The 27,297-nt window shown below is 35.7% G+C and overlaps 1 protein-coding gene across 1 annotated transcript in view; it reads right to left on the bottom strand.

Annotated features, from left to right (window-relative positions):
- Window positions 1-27,297, bottom strand: part of Bche (butyrylcholinesterase) — a 55,887-nt gene that overhangs the window by 8,592 nt on the left and 19,998 nt on the right. Inside the window, exon 3 of the mRNA XM_069991949.1 lies at window positions 4,474-4,640. Coding sequence (XP_069848050.1) covers window positions 4,474-4,640 — 167 coding nt within the window. The remainder of the gene's footprint in view (window positions 1-4,473; window positions 4,641-27,297) is intronic.

Below are 27,297 nucleotides of genomic sequence, written 5' to 3'. Positions count from 1 at the left end.
ACATTTTAGGAAGTTCATTGCAGCATATAATTACATGCAATTATACACAGGAGTATGTAATAGACAGTATATACTTTTGTAATATTTACACAAGTACATTTTATTTGCTGCATGTAAAGAAACTAAAAATCTTGTTTTTGTTAAAGAAGCTAAAAAAATCAATGGTTAGGCATAAAGTTATATTCTGATAGATTATAAACCATAATATGCAAAAAAGCAAAAAGTATAAAGAATGTAATTTTAGTTTCTTAAAATTGCGTGATGGTAGGATGTCAATTTATGTATAAAAAATGAATATTGGAATGGTGTTGTGGCACAAGTGCTAGAGTGCTACCCTTGAACACAAAGAGGTCCTAGGACAGCACCCAGGCCCTGAGTTCAAGCCCCACAACTGACTCTCTCTCTCTCTCTCTCTCTCTCTCTCTCTCTCTCTCTCTCTCTCTCTCTCTCTATATATATATATATATATATATATATATATTTGATACAATATGTATGAATAAATTTAACTTCAGTTATAGTTTTGAGTTGAGTAATTTGGAGTTAATTTTTTATGCATGTACAAACTTTAGTATGAATTTTAAAGTAAAGATAGCTAATAAATAGTTATAAATATAAGTAAAAATACACTTCCCAGACTCTGGTGGCTCACACCTGTAGTCCTAGCTAATCAGGAAGCTGAGATCTGACCTCTGAGGTTCAAAGCCACCCTAGGCAGCAAAGTCCATAAGCCTTTTATCTCCAATTATCCACCAAAAAGTTGGAAGTGGAGCTGTGGTTCAAGTGGTAGAGAACTAGCCTTGAGTACAAAAGCTCAGGGACAGTGCCCAGGTGCAAGAATGACCAAGCACACAGGTATCAAGCAATCTTGATACCCATGGCCTAGTTATTTACTATTGTTTTCTTCAACTTTCTTTTGGCTTACATTGAATTAATTATATTCCACTTTAGTTTTAGCTAACTCACTTATATGAGTGGACTAAAATGCTTTTGAATTATCTCAAGGAATACAAACAGTTCCATGAATGTCAAACAGTGATTATGCAGTGTTATGTAGCAGGGATTCACAAATATAAAAGAAGAGAATCAGCTTCTTTTTGGTCATATGATGCACAGAATAAGGAATAATGGGATTGCCACAGGAGAAAACAAAGAAATTGTAAGGTCATCAATACATTGACAGAACTTTGTCAATTCACCTAATGTTCAGTGGTTGTGGGATTTTAGCTGAGGATATCAAGTTCACTAGGCAAGCCTTTGTTTTGAGCTCTATCTCAACAATTCACTTTGTAGTGACTTCTGCCTTGCCTACTGTGCTGTGTTACTTGAAAAATAAGTTTTTTTCTTCTGTATAATAATAGCAACAATTACTGTCAATAAAAGAGCATCAGGAATTTCTGAGCAGAACAGAGAATGCTAACAATCAGACAGGAAGAATGAAGTGATGTGTTGTGAGGCAGAAGTGAGGGCAGAAGGAGATACAGTATTCTCTGAACAGCTTTTTTCTGCTTCAGGGCAATCCTAATGCTAGTTCTAATACATACAAACTGGGAAGTTGTCTCTGGCCTTTTTCAGAGGGGCACCAAGTCCACTGATGGAGATTCTATACTCAAAACCTCCTCTGTTTTCAAAGAACCCATCTACGAATACCATTACATTGAAGAAGAGGGTTTTAGCACAAGGGCTTCAGTAGATACAAACATTCAGAGCAACTCAGAATATAGGAAAAGCTGCATCGATCCCTAATAGCTAATACAGGCTAATTGTGAAAGCCATTAAATTAGTATTGCTATTGGGCCGAGGAGCAGGGTTAAAGAATAATTATTTGAGAGTACATGGTAACTTTGTTTTTCACGACCAGCTTGGATTGCAGTTGTCAATCAGTGACAGAAATTATCAGGACCGTCTTTTGTAGAGGATTATAATATATTGTTTTTAATAATTTGAAGGTGGAAGAGATGATAAAGGCATTGTGAAGACTTTATGTATTGTTAAAGAGTTGATTTTTATCATCAACTTACCCAACTATTGCTTTGGTATTGTTTGGTGTTTTTTATGATGAAAAGAAAATTCAGGCATTCTGAACTCAACTTTGTGAACTAATTGTAGTAAATGTTTCTATAATGACCAATACAAATAGCATCTGAAAGTCTTTTTTTTTTTTTTTTTCAATCATGGAGCTTGAACTCTGGGCCTGGGCATTGTTCCTCAGCTCTTCAGCTCAAGGAGAGCGCTCTACCACTTCAGCTGCTACAGCACCACTTCCGGTTTTCTAATGGTTTATTGAAGATGAGTTTCAAGGACTTTCCTGCCCGGGCTAATTTTGAACCATGATCCTCAGATCTCAGCCTCCTGAGTAGCTAGGATTACAGGCATGAGCCACCAGCCCCTGGCTGAAACTCTTAAATTTAGATGCCACTAGCTTTAATTCAGACAAGCAACAATTTTCTATGACTTATAAGAAGGTCAAGAGAGCAACTACTTTTTTTTTAATTGGATGATATGAAGATCTAACAATTTTTTCCCTTTATGTGAATTCACTCTGTTATTATAACAACAACACAACATTCATACAGGTGATGGCAGTTAATAAGTCAAGTGTTATCTTTTTTTCTATTTTTTTTTAAAGTAAGTGTAGCTGTTATGCAGAAGTGTTCTTAGTGAAACTCTGAGCCTAGTCACATTTAAGTCAAATACTGTACATTTTATTTCCTGTATATGCTTCATAATAATAGCAAGCGAAGTGGTAGAATTTATGTGTTTAAACAAGTCTTAAGAACTATTTTATTTGAGGCCATGTATTGCACCAACGTAAACACTGGCTGAAGTGGTACTTATAAAACTATGACCTTTCCATCATAAGTGGAATAAACATTTCTCCTTTTATGAAAGCCAGACGATAGTGATTCTGTAGTTTTCCCCTTGTTTGTAAAGCAGCAATCTTTAAAGATGCCAGAAAAACCTCAGTGCAAATGATGTAAACACAAAAGAGGAACATATTCAAAGTGTTGAGAATAAAACGAAGATGTACCAACAATAGGTACTTACCAGTTCTAATCCCATTAGATTACTTATTTATAAAACCTAAAGCATTGGTGATCATTGTTCCAATGGACCATTGTTTTTGATGCTACCAGGATATATTTGCTTTGTGTTTGTACAAGGACTTGGTTTAGCTTACAATATATAAGCCATTTACAAATACCACTGCCTTCTCCCTTTACTTATGTTTCTCCAGATTAGGACTCTCATTAAATGATATTTTAAATAACAATTTAGAACCAGTGGCCTGTGGTATACTAAACACTATTTGTTTGGCTGTCTTGGCAGATGGCGTGAGTCATCTTGTTGTTATTCATACCCTGAAGGCACAATGAGCACTTGTTGATCTGCCCAGTGCTGTGGAGACCCAACTCTAAATCTTAGATCACAGAATACATGGGGATACACAGGGTTCTGGTACATCAGGAATATCTCCCGAGCAGATTGAGAACATAATTATAATTTTAGTGAGTAATGTAGGATGATCAAAAGGCATATTAAACAATTGAATGAATCCTTGAGATGCTTATATTGATCAGAAAATGCCTCCTACATTATCTAAATAAGAAAATAAAAGCAGATACTGTGATGACATGCATAGTCTGAAAATCAAACTGTGTGAAAAATTAAGGACAATATTGGCTAATGATTTTAGATGACAGAGAGTCAGTTACTTTCATCTGAAAAATAAAAGTTGTAAGTTAAGGACCATGTGAGTTATAAATAGCTAGATATCTCATAACCATGCTGTGAGTTGAATATGTTTATCACTTTTCTCATTTAAAATTAAAGTAGGATGATGTATGTTTGATTAACTCACGTTGATTGCACTGTTTCCTTAATAATGAATATTGAGATAATATGGTAATTGGAATAATTTGCCAAGTATTTCTTTTTATACCTTTAAGCAATCACACATTAAAGGTTAATTAACTAAATTACTATTTATGATATTATGCAATATGTGTGTTTGTGTGTTCTTCCTTAAATATTTCTAAGTTCAAAATTCTTGGAAATATTTAGGTTGTGTTTTTCCACATGGAAATTGTGTGTTTCTTACTTTGTTCCTTAGTATTAATATAAATGTGTGTTTATTAATATAAATGTGTGTTTAAATTTTTGAGTAGTTTTTTTAGCTCTATTCACTACAAAAATATTTTACATATGTAAATTTTATGTATCTATTTATTTGTCCTTAATTAATTCTACAAGGATTGACTGAAAGGTAATTAGAGCACTAATAAATTTTTTGGTATTCTGGAAAGTGTACAAAACATAAGTAAACTTGTGGAAGGAATTTTGATGAGATAATGTCCTTGTTGAAATGAAATAACCTTGAAGTCATGGGAGTTTATATCAATACCTTCTCTTGAATGAGCTACCTTTCTCTCATGCTTCATACTATGCAGTCTATTAATTAAAAGCACACACCTGTCATTTCCAAGACTTTGGGAAAAAATAGTTTCCAGAATCGGCACTGCTGAGTTCGTAGTTTAGAATATATCCTTGGTGAGTCTGTGTTCAAGGTTAAGTATTTTTGTTCAGGGGTTCTGAAGAACGGCCATCTTGTGTTATTGCTCTGGGTCCCATTTGGGTACCTAAACAGTCAGAGAAATTACACCTCTTTTGAAATTCTTGTTAGATATGAAACAATATTACTTTTGAAACACATGAAAAAAATATATTAACAAAAAAACATTGAAACAAAGAATATGGATGTGTTCTGAAACCCCTAAGCATAAAGAACCCGCGATTAAGAATTTTTAATGATTTGACATACCAGGCTTTACAACTTCAGAAACTAACAGTTAAAGACAGAGTATTGCATGCATTCCTGCATAAAATACAAGGATAAAAAAATTTCAAATTCAATAAAATATTTCACATGCACACCAAAACATAGTCAAATGAAGGCAGTATACTTTTCTGTATCTTTTTCCTCTTGCCCTACACGTACTATCCTCACAATAAATATTAGAAGATCCACCGAATATATGATATTCTATTTTATTCGACTCATTCTTGCCAATACTGTCTGAATGTGAACCTGGCTGCATATTTTATTATACAATGAAGTCATGATTTTAGGAATCGGTCCTTTTGACTTTGAAGATGATTATAATTGTATGGCCCACTAAGGAAAACATCTTCAATATGAGTTTACATCCCTGCATTTGAGCTTATTTTCAAATGATCTACACACAAACCAAAATAACAAGGGGATTTTCTGTGATACCCTCTTCCCTGTCTCTTCTTGTCCTTTCTTCCAGCTATAAGTTCTTGGAGTTCCTTCCTTTACCCATCACAGCCGTCTAAACATGTTAGGAAACTTTCTGTGATCTACTTGATTCATACCTTTGTAGCATTTCACAACGATTACTACAGTCATGGAAATGAAACACACAAGGTCTTCTCTTTTTTTTCATTTTGGTTTTTCTTTTTGGTGCTGGGGAGCAAACCCAGAACGTTGCACTAGCAGGTGCTTTACCATTGAGCTATATCCCTGCCTAACACACAAGACATTTTTGAAGTGGCATTAAGTAGTACATTCATTGGTAAGCTTACAAGTTTCTCATCAATATGTGTATTATTATTATTATTATTATTATTATTATTATTATTATTATTATTATTATTATTGAGTTAGATACTAATCTAGGCCTATAAATACAAGTACATTTGGAAGATACGTTATCCCACAGGGGAATAATAATCAGGAAATCTTAAGAAATTGTCAGAAACAGCCACAGAAGGGAATATTTATATGCCCTGAAGAGAAAACGATCTGAAGACATACACTCTGGTTGAAGTAGACAGAGGAAATAAATGGGGAGGATGGGGAACTAGACAACACAGAAACGAATAAGGGAACTTTCTTAATTAAAATAATGATGATAATTAGTATTCTTGGTAATAAGATTCCAAAGCTCCTGTTAGAGATTTAGGACAATCTTTTCATCACATTAATGTTTCATGTCTCAGGACAATGGCTCAGACTGTAGTTGGATTGAATTACTCTTGAGGGATTTTTGTCATCAAGGGTATTGCAAATATACTATTTTAGATATTTTGACCTGTGATTTCTAGAATAATGTAAGTTAAGTGATTCATTTCTTTCTCTTAAGTTCATTCAACCTTAAGAAGAATTGTATAAAGTATATACAGTTTTCTTGAACTTTTGTTCAAGAAGTTTAACAGGCAAAATTTTTATGATTCACCTAGCACCTGTAGATTAATAATAGATCCCAATTTGGGAGAAGCTTTAGTATTAGTACTATACTTAGTAGTGAAGGAAGCACACCTTTGCATGCAGTAAAGTTTGGAAGAAAAACAGACACCATCCAGCCTGGATATTTAGAAGCAGATTTTACTGTCAAGAACTGGGTACTGAATTAGCCTCATAAATTAACATTTTATCACATAAACAGGCACAGTCAACCATGAACCGAGGAGCTTTAGAGATAAATAGTTTCCTGATAGAGAAGTTGGTTTTATGTAGGAATTGGATGATTTAATAAGGATTATTAATAACCAGAACTATTCAGGCTAAACCAATATCATTGTAGGACTGACAGCTCCTCCTTTAGGGTATTATTTGAGATAGGTCAAGATGAAAATTTCTTCAGATCACAGATGGCAGCCTTGTCTAGGAGAATGATGCAGTCCTCTCTCTCTCCCTCCCCCTTTCTCTCTCTCTCTTTCTCAGCTATAGAAACTAACAAGTACAGCTGCTGGAGGCTGAATGTGAAGCCATGAGAACCATTGGTCTGAATCAGTACAGCGACTCTTACTTCCTAAATTGCCTACTTTCCCTCTAATTCCAGTTCAATTAACCAAGGGCCCCATTCTAAGTGCTCAATCATTTCTGGCTTCTGCTAATGGTGACTGAAAAGAGATGACTTGTGCTTGAGTCCAAAAGCATAGCTCTACGCGTACTGCCAGTGCTCATTTAACAAACTTTGTCCTAGGAAATAAGACATTCCACATTGCAACTCAGAGATAATAAAACTCCTCCGCTTATGGAATTTTACCTATGGAAATATACTTTTTAGAATACATGATTGAAGTAGCTACTAGAGGGATACACATTTTAATCTAGCATTTGAAGAAAATCTCCTAAGAATGTAAAACTTCTAAGGAGATATAATTCTCTATCTGTCCATATGAATTACAAACTTGTGAAATACAGCATCTTTCTCAGATATGTGATTCTGACACAGTTAAATTCAAATCTTAAATCTAGGCAGATGAACTTTTTGAATTTACTGTTTTTCTAAGACACACTCTTTTAACACACAATGAAGACTTCAAAATGCTTTGCTCAAATATTTCAAGAAATGCAGTTTATGTTTTATTTCCATTTTTTCAAAATAATGTACTGAAAGGTTGAAAGTATCACATAATACCATTTTTCCTTACGTAGGTTTCAAAGGTTGTAGGTTGTGAGACAACCTACTTAACCAAATAAGGGAAAAATTATCTTCTTAACATCTGTGCTAACATTAAATTCCCTGCCTGTCATTGATATGTGACACATATTTAACAATTCACTTTTAAGTAGATTCATAAAAGAGGACATGAATTGATTTAGGGTGCATGGATAAGTACATTGTGGGTGGAGATGGGAGGGAAAAGTTGGAAGAAAGCAAGGGAAGAGGAGAAATAGTTCAAAAAGAATTGTAGTCATTACCTGACAACTAACTATAACCTTCTGGCTATCACCTCTACAATAACAATAACATATATACTTTCAAATATAAATTACATAAATAAAATTGAACACAGTAGAAAAAAAGAAGCCTTCACTTAGTTTTATTTGTAAGGTTTTTAGGGTAATAGGACCTCCACCCTGACCATGCACCCCAAACATGAGATTTAAGATTTTCCTTAAGACCCTGGAGACTGGAATGGTGTTGGGTACTCACACCTGTAATCCCGGAGAATGAAGAGGTTGAGTTCATGAGCACCAGTGAAACTAAGGTATGTCATCTCAACAAGAAGTTGAGTGCAGTAGTGTGTATCTGTGGTCTTAGCCATAGGAGAGGTAGGAGGATTGATGTCCAAGCAGACAAGATAAAAGTGTGACATCATACATTAAATACATATACTATAATATATAATATTATATATTACAGACTGTATATACATATATGTACTAAAAGCATACTTGGATGTAGGTTGGTGGCTAAAGTGGCAAAGCAGTTGCTTATTACTTGCAAATGTGAGGCTGTGAGTTCAAACCCTAATAATGCAGCATCTCAAATGCATGGTCTGTCATTTACAACTTATTTGTATCATTAATGTATAACTTGTAATGCAGAAGTTTTCTTCTTCGAGTTACCATTATGGTATTGAATCTAATGAAGGTATATAACTAGTTTCCAAGAGAATATATTTCATGTATTTAAAAATGGAGTAAAAGTTAAGCCACAGACTAGACAGTAGTGGTGAATTGAAAATCCAGTTTGAATACTTCATTTTTCCTAAGAGGTCTGACAGGAGATAGCAAGAATAATTTCATATATATGAAAATGGGCATGATTCATATTCCATTTATACCATGAATAAATAAGTTGCTACCTTAAGGACAGAAGGGCCTTTAAGAGAATTATGAGTTCAACCAGTATTTATGGAGTACCTACTGTATCAAATTTTACTCAAATCACAAGAAATTCAACAGATAAAAGTTCCTATATCTTAACTTTTTTATTGTATGAGATATATAGACAATGAACAATATCAGCAATGAAAATAAGTGCTAGATGGTAACAGGTACTTGAAATGATAGAAATACAGCAAAGACAATCATATTTTTTATTTGTGTGGGCAATTGGTGATAAGGCATGTGTAGTATAGACTTGGGCCTTTTTAATTTTTATATCTATACCTGTCCTGTGTCCACCCCCCCCCACCTTAGCCCTTTGATGTGGATAGAGGACCAGACCTGTGTATGCTCTTCCAGTTTCAGTGGCTCTGTTGGTTATATCTACAGAACCCTCCAGAACCTAATTTAAACTATAAGAACACCCAAGGTGTACATGACAGTTCCTTCTTACATTGTTAATGCATTCATGAATATGTTCCATGCCATCTTGTTATAGACATAGGTCATTCAAAATTCAGAAATAATTAAAATTAATTAAGTGCCTTACACTATCCAGGTTATTTTTTGCCTTTTTTCTTTACTTTTTTTGTGGTGCAGTGGAGGAAAGCAAGACCTTTTGCTTGGGATTGTGTTGCTGCTGCTTTTTCTCCTCCTCCTCCTCCTCCTCCTCCTCCTCCTCCTCCTCCTCCTCCTCCTCCTCCTCCTCTTTTTCTTCTCCTCCTCCTCCTCCTCCCTCTTCCTCCTCCTCCTCCTCCTCCTCCTCCTCCTCCTCCTCCTCCTTCTCCTCCTCCTCCTCCTCCTCCTCTTCCTCCTCCTCCTCCTTCTTCTTTGCAATAGGGCTGTTTTCTATTAGAAGTTAGTTTTACGGCCTTTAGGATGTTCTTTATGGTTTTTTATATTTAAGAGTATGGTGTTTTGTTCAAATATACCAGGATAAACATAGCTAGGTCTTCAAACTTCCATTAGATCTCTATGATAAAAAATCTTTCTTCTAGTTTTTTAGATACACAGGACATAATAGTCATGTACAATCTCCCTCCTATATCATACCAAATCAGACCTTCTCTTTCCTATATAACTATAATGTGGTACCACTGGTCAATTCCTCCATCCTCCCATCCTTCTCTCCCCGGCCTCTGGTTACTCCCATTCGACAATTGGTTTCTATTAGACCTGTTTTCCTATTTTCCACACAGATCACTGGCTTTGGTCTTTAATCTTTTCAGTGTCACAGTTTTAAAAGGTTTACATCCACTCAGGGTCTTGTCCTTGCCAAGAATGCACATCAGCACACAATCCAAGCTGCCTTATGCTTGTTATTTTTTACTTCATTTCTCACTTGCTTTCCAGGGCATGTTGGGCTATGACACCCTGATTTACCCACCTGAGTTGATCAGTTCTCACCCCCTCCCCCAGGCATTGTTTGAAATGGAATCTTACCATTTCTTACTTGACTGGCTCACCTCCAACTACCATCCCTTCATCTCAGCTTCCCAAGTGGGTTGTTTGGGTTCTTGCTGAACATTTACTATCACACCTGGTAGTTTAAACTAGCAAGGTCCCTCCTAAGGTCTATGGAATAATCTGCGTGGATGAGGTGAGTCCCAGTCTGTCTGGTAGCCTTAGGATCAGAACTGTCTCAACCAGAAAGAATAATCATGAGGAACAAGGAGCTGAGATTTCCAGCCATGTGTTGGCTCAGTGCTTAGGGAAGGGAGGGGAGTAAGCAGACATTTGAGTTCAGCTGCTGAGTGATGTCTATCTTGTAGCACACAGGCAAGAAACCAAAGAGGAGAGAAGCAGAAATGAAATAGGAATAAGAAAAAAAATCATTGGTCAAGATGGATTGCATTCATAAACTGCTTTGTTAAATGGCAACTCCTTTGTACAACTAGAGATAATCATAAAACTAAAATAAATAAAAGACTAAAAAGAAAAGATTCTGGCGGTTTTCTTGTTATTCCCATCAGAAATAGTGAATGATCATATTCAAACATGACCACCACCACAACATCTTCACCCCCATCCAGTCCACCCCTTCCCTTATATTTCTCAAGCCTGTGGTATGTATTCACAACGAATTCTTGCCTGCATTCTCCCATTCACCCAATTCATTCTTCTAGCTCTCTCCTTTTGGCCCCATGCTAACCTCTTGCAAGTATACAACCTAAAATTAAAGTAAGTAAGTGAGGGGTGAGTGGGAAGGGGTGGATGAGAATGTGGAAGAGGTGACATTAATCAAGAGGCAGAAACTGCTTTGGTGAATGGCAACTCGGTTGTACAACCATGTAAAGGTAATACAAATAATAAAAAAAACAGTTAATAAAAAATGACCACCAAATAGAAATGCAGGCTTAATAGATGATTACTTTTCTAGTTTCATAAAAGTTGATACTTTCATTGAGATCTATGGAATTCTGCTTTTAAACACTTTTTACTGTGGGAATTTGACATCTGGAACAATACAGATTTCTCATAGTTTTACCAAGATATTTTACTATTACAATGAAAGAATTAATAAAATAGTTTATAACTCGTGCCCAAATATGCACACTGAAAAAGTGAAATGTGGAGATTTAGTGTCATTAGAAAAAAATCAGAAAGCAACTCAACAAAAACTGGATATAAAGAAATTATGGAGACTCAGTTATTATCAGGATTGGAGTGGTATCAGCTAATGAAAATATTCACACGTTTCTAGCATTATTTTGACATATTTACATAAGGAACAGACAAAATAATTTTCACATAGTAAACAAATTCACACTTCATATTTAAGGACACAATGAAATGATAGCATAATGTGTTTCAGGAAAACCTAGTGACATAGTTGTGTTGGTGAGTTTTCTGTGCTCTGATAAAAATACTCAAAATAATTTAAAGGAGAAAATGATATATTTGGGATCATGGCTTCGGATACCAAGTTCCTGTTTCATTCTATAATCAACTGGCTCCATTGCTTAGAACCCAAGTTAGGACAGTGTTTTGGTGTCTTGGTGATAATGGTTGTAGTGTGTGTGTGTGTGTGTGTGTGTGTGTGTGTGTGTGTGTGTGTGTGTGTGTGTGTGTGTGTGCATGATAAAAGAGGCTTGCCACTTCATCCTGGCCAGAGTAAAGGAGCATGAGAGAGTATGGTTCAGGAAGAAGAGCCACCTTATCAGGGCCCCTGCTCAGTGCTGACATCTTCTCCCTACACCACTTCCTGACCTCGTAGGTTCCACAACTTCCCCCAAAATGGCCGCTAGTTGTGGACTTTTCAGAGAATTCATCCATTGATGAGCTTAGGGCTCTTATGGTCTAATCACTTCCCCAAAACTCAGTTGGCAAGCAAGCCTTTAACCCAGTAGCTTTAGAGGGACATTGCAAATTAAACCATAATGTAGGGGAAAACAATGCTCTCTAGAAACAGAAAATGACAAATAAAATTCTGTTTATCCCAAGAAGAATAAATTTGTTCATGAAATAAATTGGATATCACCATTTGGTTCTTTCTAGAAATTCCTTATGAGCAATATTTTATAACTTTCACCCAGGTCGACTAATGATTTAACAAAGTGTTCCAAGATGAGATCTGTAATAACCAAAGATAACTTTTCAAAATTATATGAATAAATTGTAACATTTTTTCTAATTATATAATCAGTTAATACATACTTGATACCATGAAATTCTATTGAAGTGACAAATTTGTGAATGTGATGCCTGTAATTCAGCCATGCTATCACCATTTGAGTTCGTAGGTGGTGCCTTCCACATGCCTAGCTTACCAACTTCATGTATTGAAATTCATGTCTTTCTACAAGTTTCTACAGTGATCTTTACAGTCAAATGGGACATTCAAAATCTTCACATACATGAACCTGGATATACACACAATCTGTGTGCTACAGAATAGTCACATTAGTCAGGTTTCTTGTAAACAATAGAAATTTATTTCTCTCAGTTTTGGAGACTGAGAACTATGTTATCATAGCACTGGAAGATGTATTTTCTAGTGAGGACCCACCCTCTGAATTTTAGACATTTTCTTACTGTGTTCCCTGCTGGCAGACAAGGAATGGATACATCCCCTTTCTCAGATTTAGGGACCATGATAGGACTCTGGAAAGCTTTACCCTCAGGACCTACTCATCTCTAGAAGGCTTCATTCTCAGTGGCATCACATTGGGAGTGATTTCATTGTGTCTGTTTTAGGCAGACATAAATTTCAGTGGGTAGGACACAGATCACAAACACATAGGGAAATATGTGTAGGGAGAGAGATATATTCTACAATTTGAATATTTGAAATCTCTCCAAGTTAAAAATATCTTCCTAAAGTAAAATCAATACTAATTCATATTAATATAATACATTATCACAATGCCAAGTAGATAAGAACTATATTTTATGATTCAGAGAACATCACAACTATTCATATTCTCATAACTGCTTTCTTGAATGGCAGCTCCTTTGTACAGCTATTTACAGAAAATAAACATTTTTAGGTGATCAGTTCAGTATCAGTCAAATATTTAAATCTCCTTAGTAGTAAATTGAAGAAGAGAACTCCCTTTATTCTCATATATTGGGGAAAAAATTATCATATTAACATTAATAACTTAAACAATTATACATATTGATTCATCAAGTGTTCTGAAGTAGCTAACAGTCAGCTTCATTGTTTTACAGAAAATGGGAAGGGGCATCATTAACTCTGATGCTATTCCTAAGGATGTTCTCAAATGGAAATGGAATTCAGTTTTCAAGGTCCCTCTCATGTTTTCCATTAATGATGGTACATTTTTCCTTTGGAAAAATCATGGCAGAAGGAACTAAAGCAATCTAAACCAAATAAGAATGTAATTGTTCACAGAAAAAAATTATAGGTGCCTCTTTTCCAATGTAAATCACATTTCATGAAAATATCTAAATTCAGCTCTCTGTTGTTATTTGTTCCCTCATATGATCTGATTTTTCTATTGCACACCATGAAAACAAGAGAAATAATTGATGTAGGACAATGGCCCAGATTCATTAGTTCATGAGCATTCTTCTTTAGGTGAAAATTAAAGCATATTCTTTTATGCATGAACCTATATACCCAGAAAGACAGAACTGTAAGACTGCATACCTCAGCAATTTACAATAGCTCAGCCATGCACTATGGATGACAGTTTAGATTTAAATATAATATGTGAGTGCAGTTCACATTCAGGTTGCCCATTAAAATTTTACCCTTTTATCTTTCCTAAACAGTAGAATGAAATACATTCTCAACTTCATTGAGACATCATAAAATACCTATCATAATAGAGGGGGGAGAGAGGGAGAAATAGAGAGGGAGAGGGAGGAAAAAGGAATGAGTAGGGAAGGAAGAGACAAGAGAAAGAATCAAGATCTCAAAAGGAATGAAAGAATAAGGAGGGAAGGGGTGAGAAGGGGAAGAGGAAAGGCAAAAAGAAAGAAAATGAAGAAGAGCACTGAAGGAAATACATAAATTTCTAAGATTAAAACTTGGATCTAATGTTAAATCACATCAACTTGTTAAACTTTCTAAGAAAAAGTGAGAGTATTTTTATTTCTACTTAGTTCTATAAGACTACAGTTTAGTTAAATAAGTCCAAGAAAGATGAGATATATTTAACTACATATTATCATGTAATTTAAGAATAATTAATATATGTTGTTACTAGAGACATGAGGAATCTGGAATCAAGATTTAGAACTATCAATAAGCAAAGGCTAGTTTCTTTGCTATTGAAAGAAGTGTTTTAAAGGAAGAAAATATTCAAATTACAAGAAAGGTACACACATGAAACCAAACCCTAAGTAGAAGATGAAATTTCTGCTTGTTTTATTGTTGTTTTTATTTGCATTAATTATTTTTTTGCTGAGATAGGATGCTGCTTTAGATCAGGCTAGCCAGAAACTCATGATTCTCTCTTATGAAGCTCAAGGTTACTGGATTACAGGTGTGTGTCTCTACTTCCTGAGTGACTTCTAGTGTGAGAAAACTTATTTTGTTATAATCACTTTTTCTAATCAATATTGCTTCTAGTGAATGTCGTTTAACTCAATTATGCTTAAGAAAATAATGAACTAAACAAAGAAAGCCTACAACAGATTCCAAAATGTTTCTTTTTTTCAACCAAATCAAAATCTTCCAACACATTTAACCTTTACTGAGATCTAGTTTTAGTTCTTGATTTTCTTAAATGCCTAACTAGATAGACTATGCCCATCACAAAACCCATTCTCTATGATAATATTTAAATTATAGTGTGCCAAACAGGTTGGTCAGTGGCATAAATACTTCACAGAAATATTGGGCAGTGGCATAAATACTTCACTGAAATACCTGGGCAGTTTTGTGGTGAACAAATGGATGACAGTTTGATGGTAGACCCTGGACCTTTCTCCTGTAGCCAAGAGGCTGAACTGAACATCTTCCCTTTGTGCATCCACAAAAGGGCAAAGAGTTGGCAGAGGGAGTATCTCTAAGTTCTTTAATAGGTGTTGGTGTGGGGCGATGAGAAAAGCTTTCAAGAACTGTAAGGTTGCTCTTTCTCCTTTCTTCCTCGGTGTTCAAACAGAAGGCTTTGTGTAATTAGCTGGAGGACAAGTGAGTACCAGACAATGTTCCCTCTCCTCCAGCTCACCAGAAAATGAACTGGGCCAAATATTAGCCTGATTTAAGGAGAAGCAAAATCTTTCCTTTTTGTTCTTCCTTTATTATCTTCCTTTCCATCTCTCCTTCCTTCTCCTTTTGCCTCCATGCTCTGTTCCTTCTCTTCCTTTCCTTCCCTCCCTCTTTCTCTCTCCCTCTCTCCCTTCCTTCCCTCCTTCCTACCTACCCTCTTCCCTCCTTCCTTCCTCCCTTCCCTCCTTCCTCCCTCTCTCCATCCCTCCTTCCCTCTTTTCCTCCTTCCTTCTTTCGTTCCTTCCCTCCTTCCCTCCCTCCCTCCCTCCCTCCCTCCTTCCCTCCCTCCTTCCCTCCTTCCTTCTTCCTTCTTTCCTTCCTTCCTTCCTTCCTTCCTTCCTTCCTTCCTTCCTTCCTTCCTTCCTTCCTTCCTTCCTTCCTTCCTTCCTTCCTTCCTTCCTTGCTTCATTATCTTGACAAGTTCTTGCTGTGTGTCACTTAAAGTTCTAAATATGTGCAATGTCTAGGTTTAGACCAGTTTCATTTTCTTATGGCAGGAGCAGATCAGCCTGATTTGAAAGTAATCATGGATCTCAGGGTAGCCCAGCCAGTGGTGTGTGGAAGGTTCAAATGGACTTCTATACAAGGGTAGCAGAGCACTTACTTTAAAAGGGAAAAAAGACTTTTTATTAAATATGGATATGAAAAGAATTCTAAGCCTGAAAATGATTAGCTTCTCCCTTGAATCCTCTAAGTCTGTTTTGGTCTTAGGCATTTGGGTTTGCTTCAGCCAATGCCAAAATATTGACGGCAGTAAGCCCACAGCTTCAGGAACAGTCTTAGGACATGCTAAGAAGTCCTGAAAACATGGTTCCATGGTAGCAATAGCTTCACCCACACACACACCCACACACACCCACACATACACACACACACATTTGGCAGGTCCAGGGGCTTGAACTCAGGACCTGGGTGCTGTATAACCTGAGCCCCTTTGTGCTCAAGGCTAGCAATCTACCACTTGAGTCACAGTGCCATCTGTGGCTTTTGCTAAGTAGTTTATTTGGGATAAAGTCTCACAGATATTCTTGCCCAGGCTGGCTTTGAAATATGATCCTCAGATCTCAGCATCCTAAATAGCTAGGATTAGAGGCTTGAGCAATAGCCCCCCCCCCACCCCACAGAAGGTTGACTTTAATACATTTTTTTTTTGTGGTCCGGTCGTGGGGCCTGAACTCTGGGCCTGGGCGCTGTCCCTCAGTTCTTCAGCTCAAGGCTAGCGTTCTACCACCTGAGCCACAGCGACACTTCCAGCTTTTTCTTTTTGCTTATGGGGTGCTGAGGAATCGATCCCAGGGCCTGATGCATGCAAGGCAAGCGCTCTACCACTGAGCCACCTTCCCAGCCCCTAATACAATTTTTGTACATTAAAAAGGATGAAAAATGTTTTAAGAAACTGGCAGAAAAATGATGTTTTCTTTAAATGGTAATTTAAGTGTATTAGATAATTTTTTATCTTTAATTCAAAGTTATTTTCTTCCCTTCCTTCCTTCCTTGCTTCCTTCCTTTCTTCCTTGCCCTCTATCTTCCTCTTGATCTTCCCCCTCTCTCTTTTCCTTTTCTTTTTATGCCCATTCTGGGCTTGACACAGTGGCCTGGGTGCTGTGCCTGAAGTTTTGTGCTCAAGGCTAGCATTTTTCTATTTGATCCAGAGCTCCCCTACCATTTTTGTTTGTTTGTTTGTTGTTCTTTTTTCAGTTAAGTAGAGATAAGAGTCTCTCAGACCTTTCCTACCTGAGCTGGCTTTGAACCACTATCCTCAGGGATTAACCTCCTGAGTAGCTAGGACTACACATGTCAGTCACCATCCTGTGGAGTTATTTTCTTTATAGCAGTATTCATGAGGGGTCATCAGAATTCACTCATCTATACCTTTAGATGGTAAAGAAATCAAATAATGCAATTGTTTCTTTTTTCCCTGGACTCTAGAACTCATTTTTCTCAGTAAAAGACTGGCTTGGAGCAATTCTACCTTCCAGAGGATTATCCACTAGTTTTTTTTTGTATTTAAAAAATATCAACAGTGACTGGAATTATATGAACTTATAAAATTTCAGTCTGGCTGTTATGTTTATTTATTTTTTCATTTTTGTTCAGAAGTTACTAGGGTTTGCTACCAGAGCCTAATATATGTTAGCTTGACTTTCTACCACTTGATCCACACCTCTAGCACAGCTTTGTACTGGTTATTTCCCAGATGGAATCTCTTTGGCTTTTCTGTCCCTGGCTGGAGGTTTGGAATACCAGTGTGTCAGAATTTACTTGTATATCTTTACACAAGACATCATTTCTAGGGCAAGTATTGTAGCACATTCAAAGAGCAGCAATGACACTGTTTCTCAAGGAAACATCCACCAGTAAGGACTGTTATTCCTATACATCTATGTATAGAATGCAAATGAAATCAATGAATTTTTCAAAGTGATAATTTAATAAAATTTAACTTAATTTAATAATCAATTCAGGATAGTTTAATACGTCAGTAATGCTGGTAGGACCAAATAATGTTAAATCTGTATTATGGAAACACAAATATAAGAACAAATACAATTATATGCGTATATAGGTAAATAGTTGTATATAGATATACATGACACCTAGATACATGGAGATAATTTCCTTTGATAGACTTACGTTAATATAAATTGGCACATATATATGTACATACTATATATATGTGTGTGTGTGTGTACATACACATATGTCAATATAGCTATACAAAATTTCTATTATGAAAACACAAATATTGGCACAAATATATAACATATATGTATATATACTTGTATGATGTATATAGAGACAGAATGATAGATATAAAGAGCTTTTATTTATATTTTTATTTATTTTGTCAGCCATAGGGCTTGAAGTCTGGGACTTACTGTTGTCTCTCAGCTCTTCAATTCAAGGTCAGTGCTCTACCACTTGATCTACAGTGCCACTTCCAGTTTTTCTCAAGGTTTATTGGAGATAAGAGTCTCAGTGACGTTCCTGCCCTGGTTGGCTTGGAACCTTGATTCTCAGATCTCAGCCTCCTGAGTAGCTAGGATTACAGGCATGAGCCACTGGTGTCAGGCATAAAGTGCTTTTTATTGATAGACTTATGCTAATGTAAATTGTTACTTATTTGTATGTATGAATATATGTATATATATATACAAATGTAAAATCTGCACTATGAAAACAATACAAGAACGAGTATGTATGTATATATGTAATAAATATATTCATACATATACAATATATGCATATATATATATCTTTCTCTCCCTATATATAGAGAGCTCTTTGTTGATAGAATTGTGTTTATATTAATTTATACATAATTACTAGTTCATAAAAATATCATGCTGTTTTTCAATAATTCTATTATTGGATGAATAGTCAACTGAAGTTAATCTATTTTTTCTGTTATGTAAAACTGTATGATGGCATGTATGAATTCAAATTATCTCATCATTATCCTATGATATTACCATATAAACAAAAATATTTTAAAATAAAGTTCTGTAATTTTACCTTACTTCAGTATTTTACTTAGCTATTTTCTGGGTAGTTTTTCTTCATTTTAGTATGTTAATAGATTTATTTTTCTTTTAAAGATAAATGTGATAGAAAGTTCATGTTTCACATTTGTAATCCTAGCTAGTCAGGAGGCTGAGATCCAGAGGATCTGGGTTCAAAGTCAGCCAAGGCAGAACTGTTGGAGTCATTCCATTTCCAAAATGCCAGCAAAATCCAAGATTGGAGGCATGGCTCGGATAATACAATGCCATCCAAGCAGAAATAATCCCTTATGCCAAACCTTAGTACCAACACATAAGACATGTACACACATATGTATTAAAGGGCAAGTGTCCTTGAAGTTATTTTGTCTACCTCCCAATCAGTGTGTGTGTGTGTGTGTGTGTGTGTGTGTGTGTGTGTGTGTGTGTGTGTGTGTGTGTGTGTGTGTGTGTGTGTGTGTGTGCGCGCGCGCACACACGTGCGCATGTGGCATTCCTAGGCTCTTGAATTCAGAGCTTGGGCACTGTCTTTGAGCATTTTTGCTCAAGGCTAGCACTCTAGCACTTTAGCCACAGCTCATTGTAGACTTTTCTGCTAGTTAATTGAAGATGAGATTCTCTGAACTTTTCTACCTGAGTTGGCCTCAAATGGCAGTCTCCTTAGTAGTTAGGATTACAGGCCTAAGCCACCAGTGCCCAGCCCAGTCAGTGTTTTATTCTCCCTAGAATATATTCATGCATCCATTCTAAATTGTTTTGTTGTGTTCCCTAACAGAAGTTTGTCACCTGCAGACTGTGGCACTTCCATTAGGTGGGAATCGTATTCATTAGTAAATCTTTCTAGTGAGTAAAATCTGTATTTAAACCTACTAGAATTTTACTTATTGGTGTTATTTAACTTTTCAAAGCAAAATATCCTTTCCAGATAATAAAAGTTATATTGCTGTAAATTTTACCCAGAAGGTATCTGCTTTGCACTCATCACAAACTATCAAATGCTCTACAGACTAAAATTTGCCTCTTCAACTCAAGGAAATGAAGTGACTCTTTTCTATTGATACACCTCAGGATGGTCTGTATTCTATTGCTCTTTATAAAGTCACAACAGAACAATAAACTATTTTTCTCGAAGCTGTTGGTTCTTCATTGACTGCATTGTCTTTCCCCTGCTGTTCTAGGACTTTTTCTCTGAACACTGAGCAGAGTAGTAAATAGAAAGGATGAATTCTCTGAATTCATTCACTTATCCAATAAACGGATGGAGAGAACCAGTACAAAATAAAAAAACACGAATTTCAGTTATTATAAATAGTGTCCATGTGCATAAAAAAGAAAAAGACAACTAAGATAACCAACTATATTTAAAGACATGAAGTGATTTGGAACTGGCAACAGAATGAGACAGGAAATGTGAAATGAAGCTAAGAAGGGTGCTGAATGGCAGCTTTCCTTCCTGTCTGTCCTGGCTACTGTTTTCTAGCTTTTACTTAGAAATGGAAACGTGAGGATGGACAAGCTGACTTCCCTCCTCCTACGGGTACTAAATAAAACTCAGGAAATTCCTCAAGACTCTTCTTTATCCACTGTGACAAATGGAGTTTCTGAACAACTTGCTAATTGTAGTGAAGTCCAACACAAAACTTACCTCGCACATCTGAGAATAATGCGCTTAATAAAACTTTACAGAATGGTTTCATACAATGTATCATTCAATAGCTTATGCTAAAGAATTAAAAGCTAAATTTCTGTTAATTTGTACAATGTTTTGTAATGAGAGCTGCAGAAGTACTGCTCTGATCAGTTAGTTGCACCTTAATGTTTTATATGAACATATGAGGAAATAGGGAATAAATTAGGAAATAAAAAATATACAGCGGTTAAAGGGTTTTGACATTAAAAATCGTAAAATATGTTCTGTCATGGAGGTAAGATCAAAGAATCATCAAATATAAAATGAAAGCAATTTTATAGTTAATATTTAAGATGGAGAAAGTATATGTTACAAATAATATGCATTGCTTTGCCTTGAGAATATTTATTTACCTAAAGTGCAATAATCTCTGCTTTTTTTCTAGAGCAAAGATGCCAATGATTTTTAACCAAGTGTTCGCCAAGAAAGCATGTAGATTTTGCAAAATATTTGAACTTTCTTGAGTGTTAATGAAGTATTGAATGAATGTAAAGTACAATGATGACAAGAGGGAAAAGAAACGGAACAACATAATAACAATGAATTACCCCCTTTCAAGCATCGCCTCCAGTCTAGTGAATACTACTTCCATGCATCTATGTGTGCCTTTCCATCACTGTACATAAGAGGAGATATGTATTACCAACTGGACAAGTTTTCCTGAGGACATGTAGAGTAGGCTTTAATATGGATATGAGGGGTTAAAGGGATTCCATTCTTGAGGCAGTGACTATTTGGTGCTTGTTTATCTCAGCTAGCAGAGCAACACGTGGTGGTAATCCAAACACATGGTTGTGTGCCTTTATAAACCCTGCAAATCCTTAGCTGGGGCTCTCCTCTTAGGCTCTGCTGTGTCCGGAGTGTAGGAAGAGGCCCAAGCTGCAGCCCATCTAAATAAAACCTTGCTTTTGCATTTGGGAAAGGTGGTCTTCTTGGTGGGGGTCCTGTGACTTGGGCACAACATATACAGACAAACAGACAGATTAATGGACCTGACACCATGAGCTTCAAACTAAATGTGCCTTCCTCGAATACATCCTCTTCATGGTGCATTATAGTAAGCTAGGAGTTTAATGGAAGAGCTCTTCCTATGAAGATAGAAAACTCAAATAAGAGATCCATACTTGTGTGTTTCGATTTGAACGTGATTTTTTCCCACATTTTCAGGCTTTAGAAAAGCCTGGAAATCCCTAAAAGTATCATCTAACTGACTTATTTTTCCCATGTGTCCTTCCATATTCTTCTATTCTGAGCATTCTGGGGAGCTCCACTCATGAAATTCTGCCCACACCAATCATCTGCTTCCCCCTCCAATTCCGTATCTCAAAGTACTAACCGTCACCCTCCCCACAAAACCCTCGGCTCTCCAATCCGCTGAAGGTCACCAAATCCTTCTTGTTATCGCATTACATTTAGGAACGGGAAATGAGTGATACATGGCTTAACGCTGCAGAATTTGCAATCAGACTCTTACTAAATCGATTGAAGTGCAATGTAGTTATGTAAAATACACAGAGCTTATTTATCCATTGCTATTTAATTTGAGGCCAAATAAGAGGCCAAACTGACAAGAACAGGAAGAGAGATTCAACGAAGGTTAACTGTCATCTGAATGGGCTCTTGTAAATAATAAGGTATTCAGATTCGATTTTATACACAATGAGATGCCACTGGAGAGTTATTATATAAGCAATAATAAGAGATTGTTTACACTTTGAAAATATCACTCCAACTACAAGGAAAATGAACTGAAGATAGCCAGGGTGTCCCCAGAGAGAAAGACTATTGTGAAAAAGCAGAAGAGATTCCTTGGCGGCTTACATTAGACATAGTACTCTGAAGATAGTAATATCTAAATTAGTTTGCTATGTGTTTTGAAGGTTGAACTGATAAAATTTGCTGATGTGGAATAGAAAGAAAAACATTTAGAAATAGCAAGCATTGGGCTTATTAGCAACTATGAATGAAAGTGGACATTTACAGAGATAGAAACATAATTCAAGAGTATACACCTAGCATGTATTGTTGTGGCCATCGATGAGATGGTTTAGCAAAAGATACTGGAAAAGAGAAGGAAAGACATCTAACCATGAGGTTTGGAAATGGAAAAGAGGAAAAGAATCTGTAATTACTTAGACATTTATTGAGCCATAACTCATTATGTACATATTATGTACTCTCTATGTTGTAGGGTCTGGGAATAAAACTGTGGACATAACACATAGGAATCTGATTTTTCTGGATCTCACATTGTAGTAAAGAGAACAATGATAATGACTAAGATCAATCAGTTGGAGAATACAGGTTGAAGAAAGTGAAAGGAAATAGTAAACATAGAATATTTCTGTATGATTTTGACATCTTATTTTAGTTTAATGCTGTTGTAAGAAACAACTGATTTATACCATTAAGAAACACAATCATTTCAAAAAGTAGAAAATACATTACTAGTTAGTTCGACAAGAAATGTACTCACTATGGAACTGTAATCCCTCTGTACATCAATTAACAATAAAATGTTTAAAAAGGAAGAAGGTATTGATAGCATTTAGGAAAGATGGAATTATGCATTGTTTAACTACGAGGCATATTTAAAATGATTTTGAGTTTAAAGTCTAGAGCTTGTTATCTCATAGTGTATATCTGTGTATGTTTCATTGTTTGGTAGTGATCACATATTTTAGACTTAATTAAGATTGCGATTCTTGCAGGTTGGAAAAATTAAAATGGAGGGGCTCAATATCTCTGAAAAGATTGTGGGGATGAACATTGGAACAATTGGAAATCAATATATGATATGGTGTCGAAAAGAAAGTAAGCTGGATGGTAAAAGTGCCCAATTCTTGAGTAAATTCCGTGAAGTTTTAGGAAATGACAGCAGCAAAATAAGACAGAGAGTGGTATAGGCTCAGTCAGGAAAGGAATAATGTTAGGGGAATGAAGTGAGTGAGTACTCCAGACATCTTCTCTGGCCCCGCTCCCAAACACCATAAGAGATAGAAACAGCTGGAACTGTGGAAGGCAAAATGTGGAACAGGTCCTACAGGCTCAGTCAGATATCATTATACAGAATTTTTAACTGCACTGTAAAAGAAGTTTTCCCTGGAAGTGGACTCAGAACACCAGAAGGAAGAGGCAAAGGGGATTGGAAATGTGGAAATTTGCAGTGTAGATTTTAATGTAGATTATCTAAGCAGTATAAATTCAATTCCAAAAGACTTTAACACACAAAAAATTGTGTGTTTGTTCATCAGTGGCATCAGACATCATATTACTTGGGTTGAATACATACAAGGATGTTTGAATGTGTGTATGGATGTAAGAATAAGGAGAGATACTCCTCTCTTCACATGATTCCGAGATCTTAGAATGAGGACAGAGATACCCTACATTATTAAATACAAAGCTCATCTTTTCAGTGCTGTCTGTACTTCTAAGAAACTTCAACTGTCTTGATTTCTTTTGCTCAGAGTTTAATTTTTTCCTCTGATTTTCAGTCCACATATTCCCCTTGACATTTTTATTTTTCTTATTCATGTTACCACAAATAATTATGAGATAATGTGTTCAGTTATGTGTCCAGTGCATCTTCATCATTCTACCATTTCCTACTTCATCTTTTCTTGTATGTGCATTGAGTATTAAGACTGACTTGGTTCCACATTCGGTTTTCCATGTGTCCATCCCCCTCTTATTAATCCCACACCCACTCAAAACATGTTTCTGCTTCCTGATACTCACTTCGTGACACTGCCTGTTTAATTGGTGGAAGGGGTTACAGCATGGCCATTCACTCCTGTATTCACCGCATTTTCATTAGCTTGTTGGCTTACGTTTGTTCTTAATTCACTAAGATGCTCTGGCTTGTGCTGAGTCAAAAACCTGGACAATAGTCCTCGATTTTAATTTCTCCCCATATTCTCCATGTTTATGCAAGAGATCAAGAAGTACCCAGTGATTTGATAACAGATGCTCTCCTATCACCCCTCAGCCTTGTTTGTTCATCCCAATGCTGGCCAGGTGCTCACCATTGCTCTGGGCTATGCAGTGCATTTACACACTGTCCCATCACTTTCCGTGCTCCTATCCCGGACATTTTCTTCTCTTCAGACAGAATTATCTTTCCAAAATTCAAATTTGAGAACATTATATCTCTGTATTCATGAAAAGTTTTCATATAAATTCATGCTCTAGCCATGATCTCCCGATTCGTGGCTCCGCCGACTGCCCCGGCTTCATTGGCCTTTTGCTCTTTCTAGCTCTTCCAGGTCTTTGGAAGAGTTATTTCATCTTTGGGAGGGAACTTTGATTTCCCTGAGAAAGGTTTCTATAACTTTCTAGGACAGGTGTGAGGTTTTTCAGGGTTTTACTTTCCAGCTTCATGGTTAGCCCTGGTGTAGTATCATCACATTTGTCTGGCAGGCTCTGCGTTTCATCCTGCACCCTGTGTGTGCGGACTGCCTAGCATTTAGCCTACTGTCTGGCTTGTAATTGTTATGGTATAAATATTTGTTAAATTAATGAAATTATAAAATATTATACAGATGTGTTACATTGTAATAGAAAAATTTGATTTTAAAAATCATTCATATTCATAATGTTGGATGAAACAAAGACTACAACCAGATGCCCAAATAATAGTGCAATTACATCTTTATTATAGTAATTATATAGTTTATTTTAATCTGCCTGAATAATAGTCAAAATGGATGAAATATGGTTCTGATTGTTTTAATTACCAAACTGGGTCTTTTTCTGGCAGAATTGATTGATTATGCAAAACTCTGCAGTGGAATTAGGGAGAAAAAAATTTCCTGATTAGAATTCCAATTTTATAGAGAAGACTCTAAATAGTGATTCTGTTATTAAGTGGATATAGTAAACAAATCAAATCAAATGCTCCACTCTGTGTGTGTGTGTGTGTGTGTGTGTGTGTGTGTGTGTGTGTGTGTGTGTGTGTGTGTGTGTACCAAGCTTGTGGCTTGTGGCTTGAACTAAAGGACTAGATGCTGTTCCTGTCACTCAAGGCTGGAGCTTTACTACTTGATCCACAGTTCCACTTCTGTCTTTTTTGGGAGTTAATTGGAGATAAAACTCTTAAGGACTTTCCTGTCTGGGCTAGCTTTGAACCTCTATCTTCAGATCTCAGCCTCCTGAGTAGCTTGGATCGCATGCATGAGCTACAGGTGCCCAGCTTAAAATCTCCACTTTAAAAATAACTATGATTTTTCTTCAGACAGCCTTTTTGTATCTGGGTGTTGGAGTGAAGAATGAAAACGAATATTTTACTTCTCTTTTCCTATTCAATCTGAAGGATTTCAAAGCCAAATAAAGTGATATGATATTGAATCATTAGATTTCTCATATTAATTATAAATCATAAATTGCTATATATTTTTAAGTTCCGAATGAAATCCTTGATTATTGAGATAAATGATAGTTGAATTATCATGTTTGAGGACATTTTTTGGCATTATATAGGATTCATGGTTTTCTACACTCTCAAATTATAAGTCATTCTGTATAAAAATCTTTCAGTTTTATTTTCTAATATGTTTCCATAGAAAATAAACCTGAATTTCCTTCTATCTGAGAGAACATAATATTCTAATAGTGCATAGTTTTAGCTGTTTTACAAAATAGTTTTTGACAGGCTACATTTAATTTTTTAGTGATACAAATATTTGAACTCAGCACCTTATGTTTGTTAGGCATGTATTCTACACTTAATAATTGGGATCAAGGAGAGAACTTATTATTATTTTTATTATTATTTTAATGCAACTTATTTTTAATGTAATTCAGATAAATGTTCATATAAACACAATGGTCAGTTGAACTACTTCAAAATAAACTATAATCTTCACAATGTCCTGTTATTTAAATAATTACAAGTATATCATTTCACTTTATGCACAACGATTGATAGATCTGACAGGTTCTATTTATAAATTTACATGCTTATTAGTTTCATATACAACTAACAATGAGACATTTTATTTTCCTTTGATATGTATAGATGTAATACTCTTGTGATATTTTGTGAATCAATGCTACACAACTGACTGGATAAATGTGTTGTTATACATTTATTTTATGATGTAGCTTCAGATTTTCTTCATTCCTTCACAACTTAAGAAGGTTGATTATTGATAGCTATGAGACTGTTAAGAATATACTTCTAAAATACCACTTACAGCTTCAAAATAGATATCCTGCTGAAGATAATCTTATCTCTGAGTAAGTTAAGAAAATTAAAATGTAATAAAACTGTCATCAATTATGTAGTGATATATTTATTTATTCCTTTTGACTTAATATATAAAGTTAAGTTCAAACACTAAAATAGCCTCAAACTGTTTTTATCTTGTGTATTTAAAAAGCAAATGATACTACATATTTCTGAAAACATTATGAAATAGTTTTAAGTGAAAGTTTATCATATCATTTGGTAATTAGCCCATGAACCAGAACATTGCTATGAACTTGCATGTTTCTAGGTTGCAGAAATGTTTCAACTTGATTTCTTGTGGGCTTTGGGGAGATTGGGTAGATAATAAACCTATCTAAGCAAACTACTAAAATCCAAGTAGGAAAACAGTAGCTAGTCTCAATTTTAAAGGCTAAAAACATAGACAAGATTTTCAACTTTTATGTAAGACCTCACACTACTGCTATTTTGAGCATTCATAGGCCTCTGGTGAAGTAAGCTAAGTAAAACCTGACTACTTACAAAGCATTTTTTATTTTATTTTTCTACAAAGTAAGAATTTAA

Source organism: Dipodomys merriami, unplaced genomic scaffold, assembly GCF_024711535.1.
Source record: "Dipodomys merriami isolate MVZ:Mamm:240054 unplaced genomic scaffold, mDipMer1.0.p SCAF_40, whole genome shotgun sequence".
Classification (NCBI taxonomy): domain Eukaryota; kingdom Metazoa; phylum Chordata; class Mammalia; order Rodentia; family Heteromyidae; genus Dipodomys; species Dipodomys merriami.
This window is presented reverse-complemented; position numbering and strand designations above follow the sequence as displayed.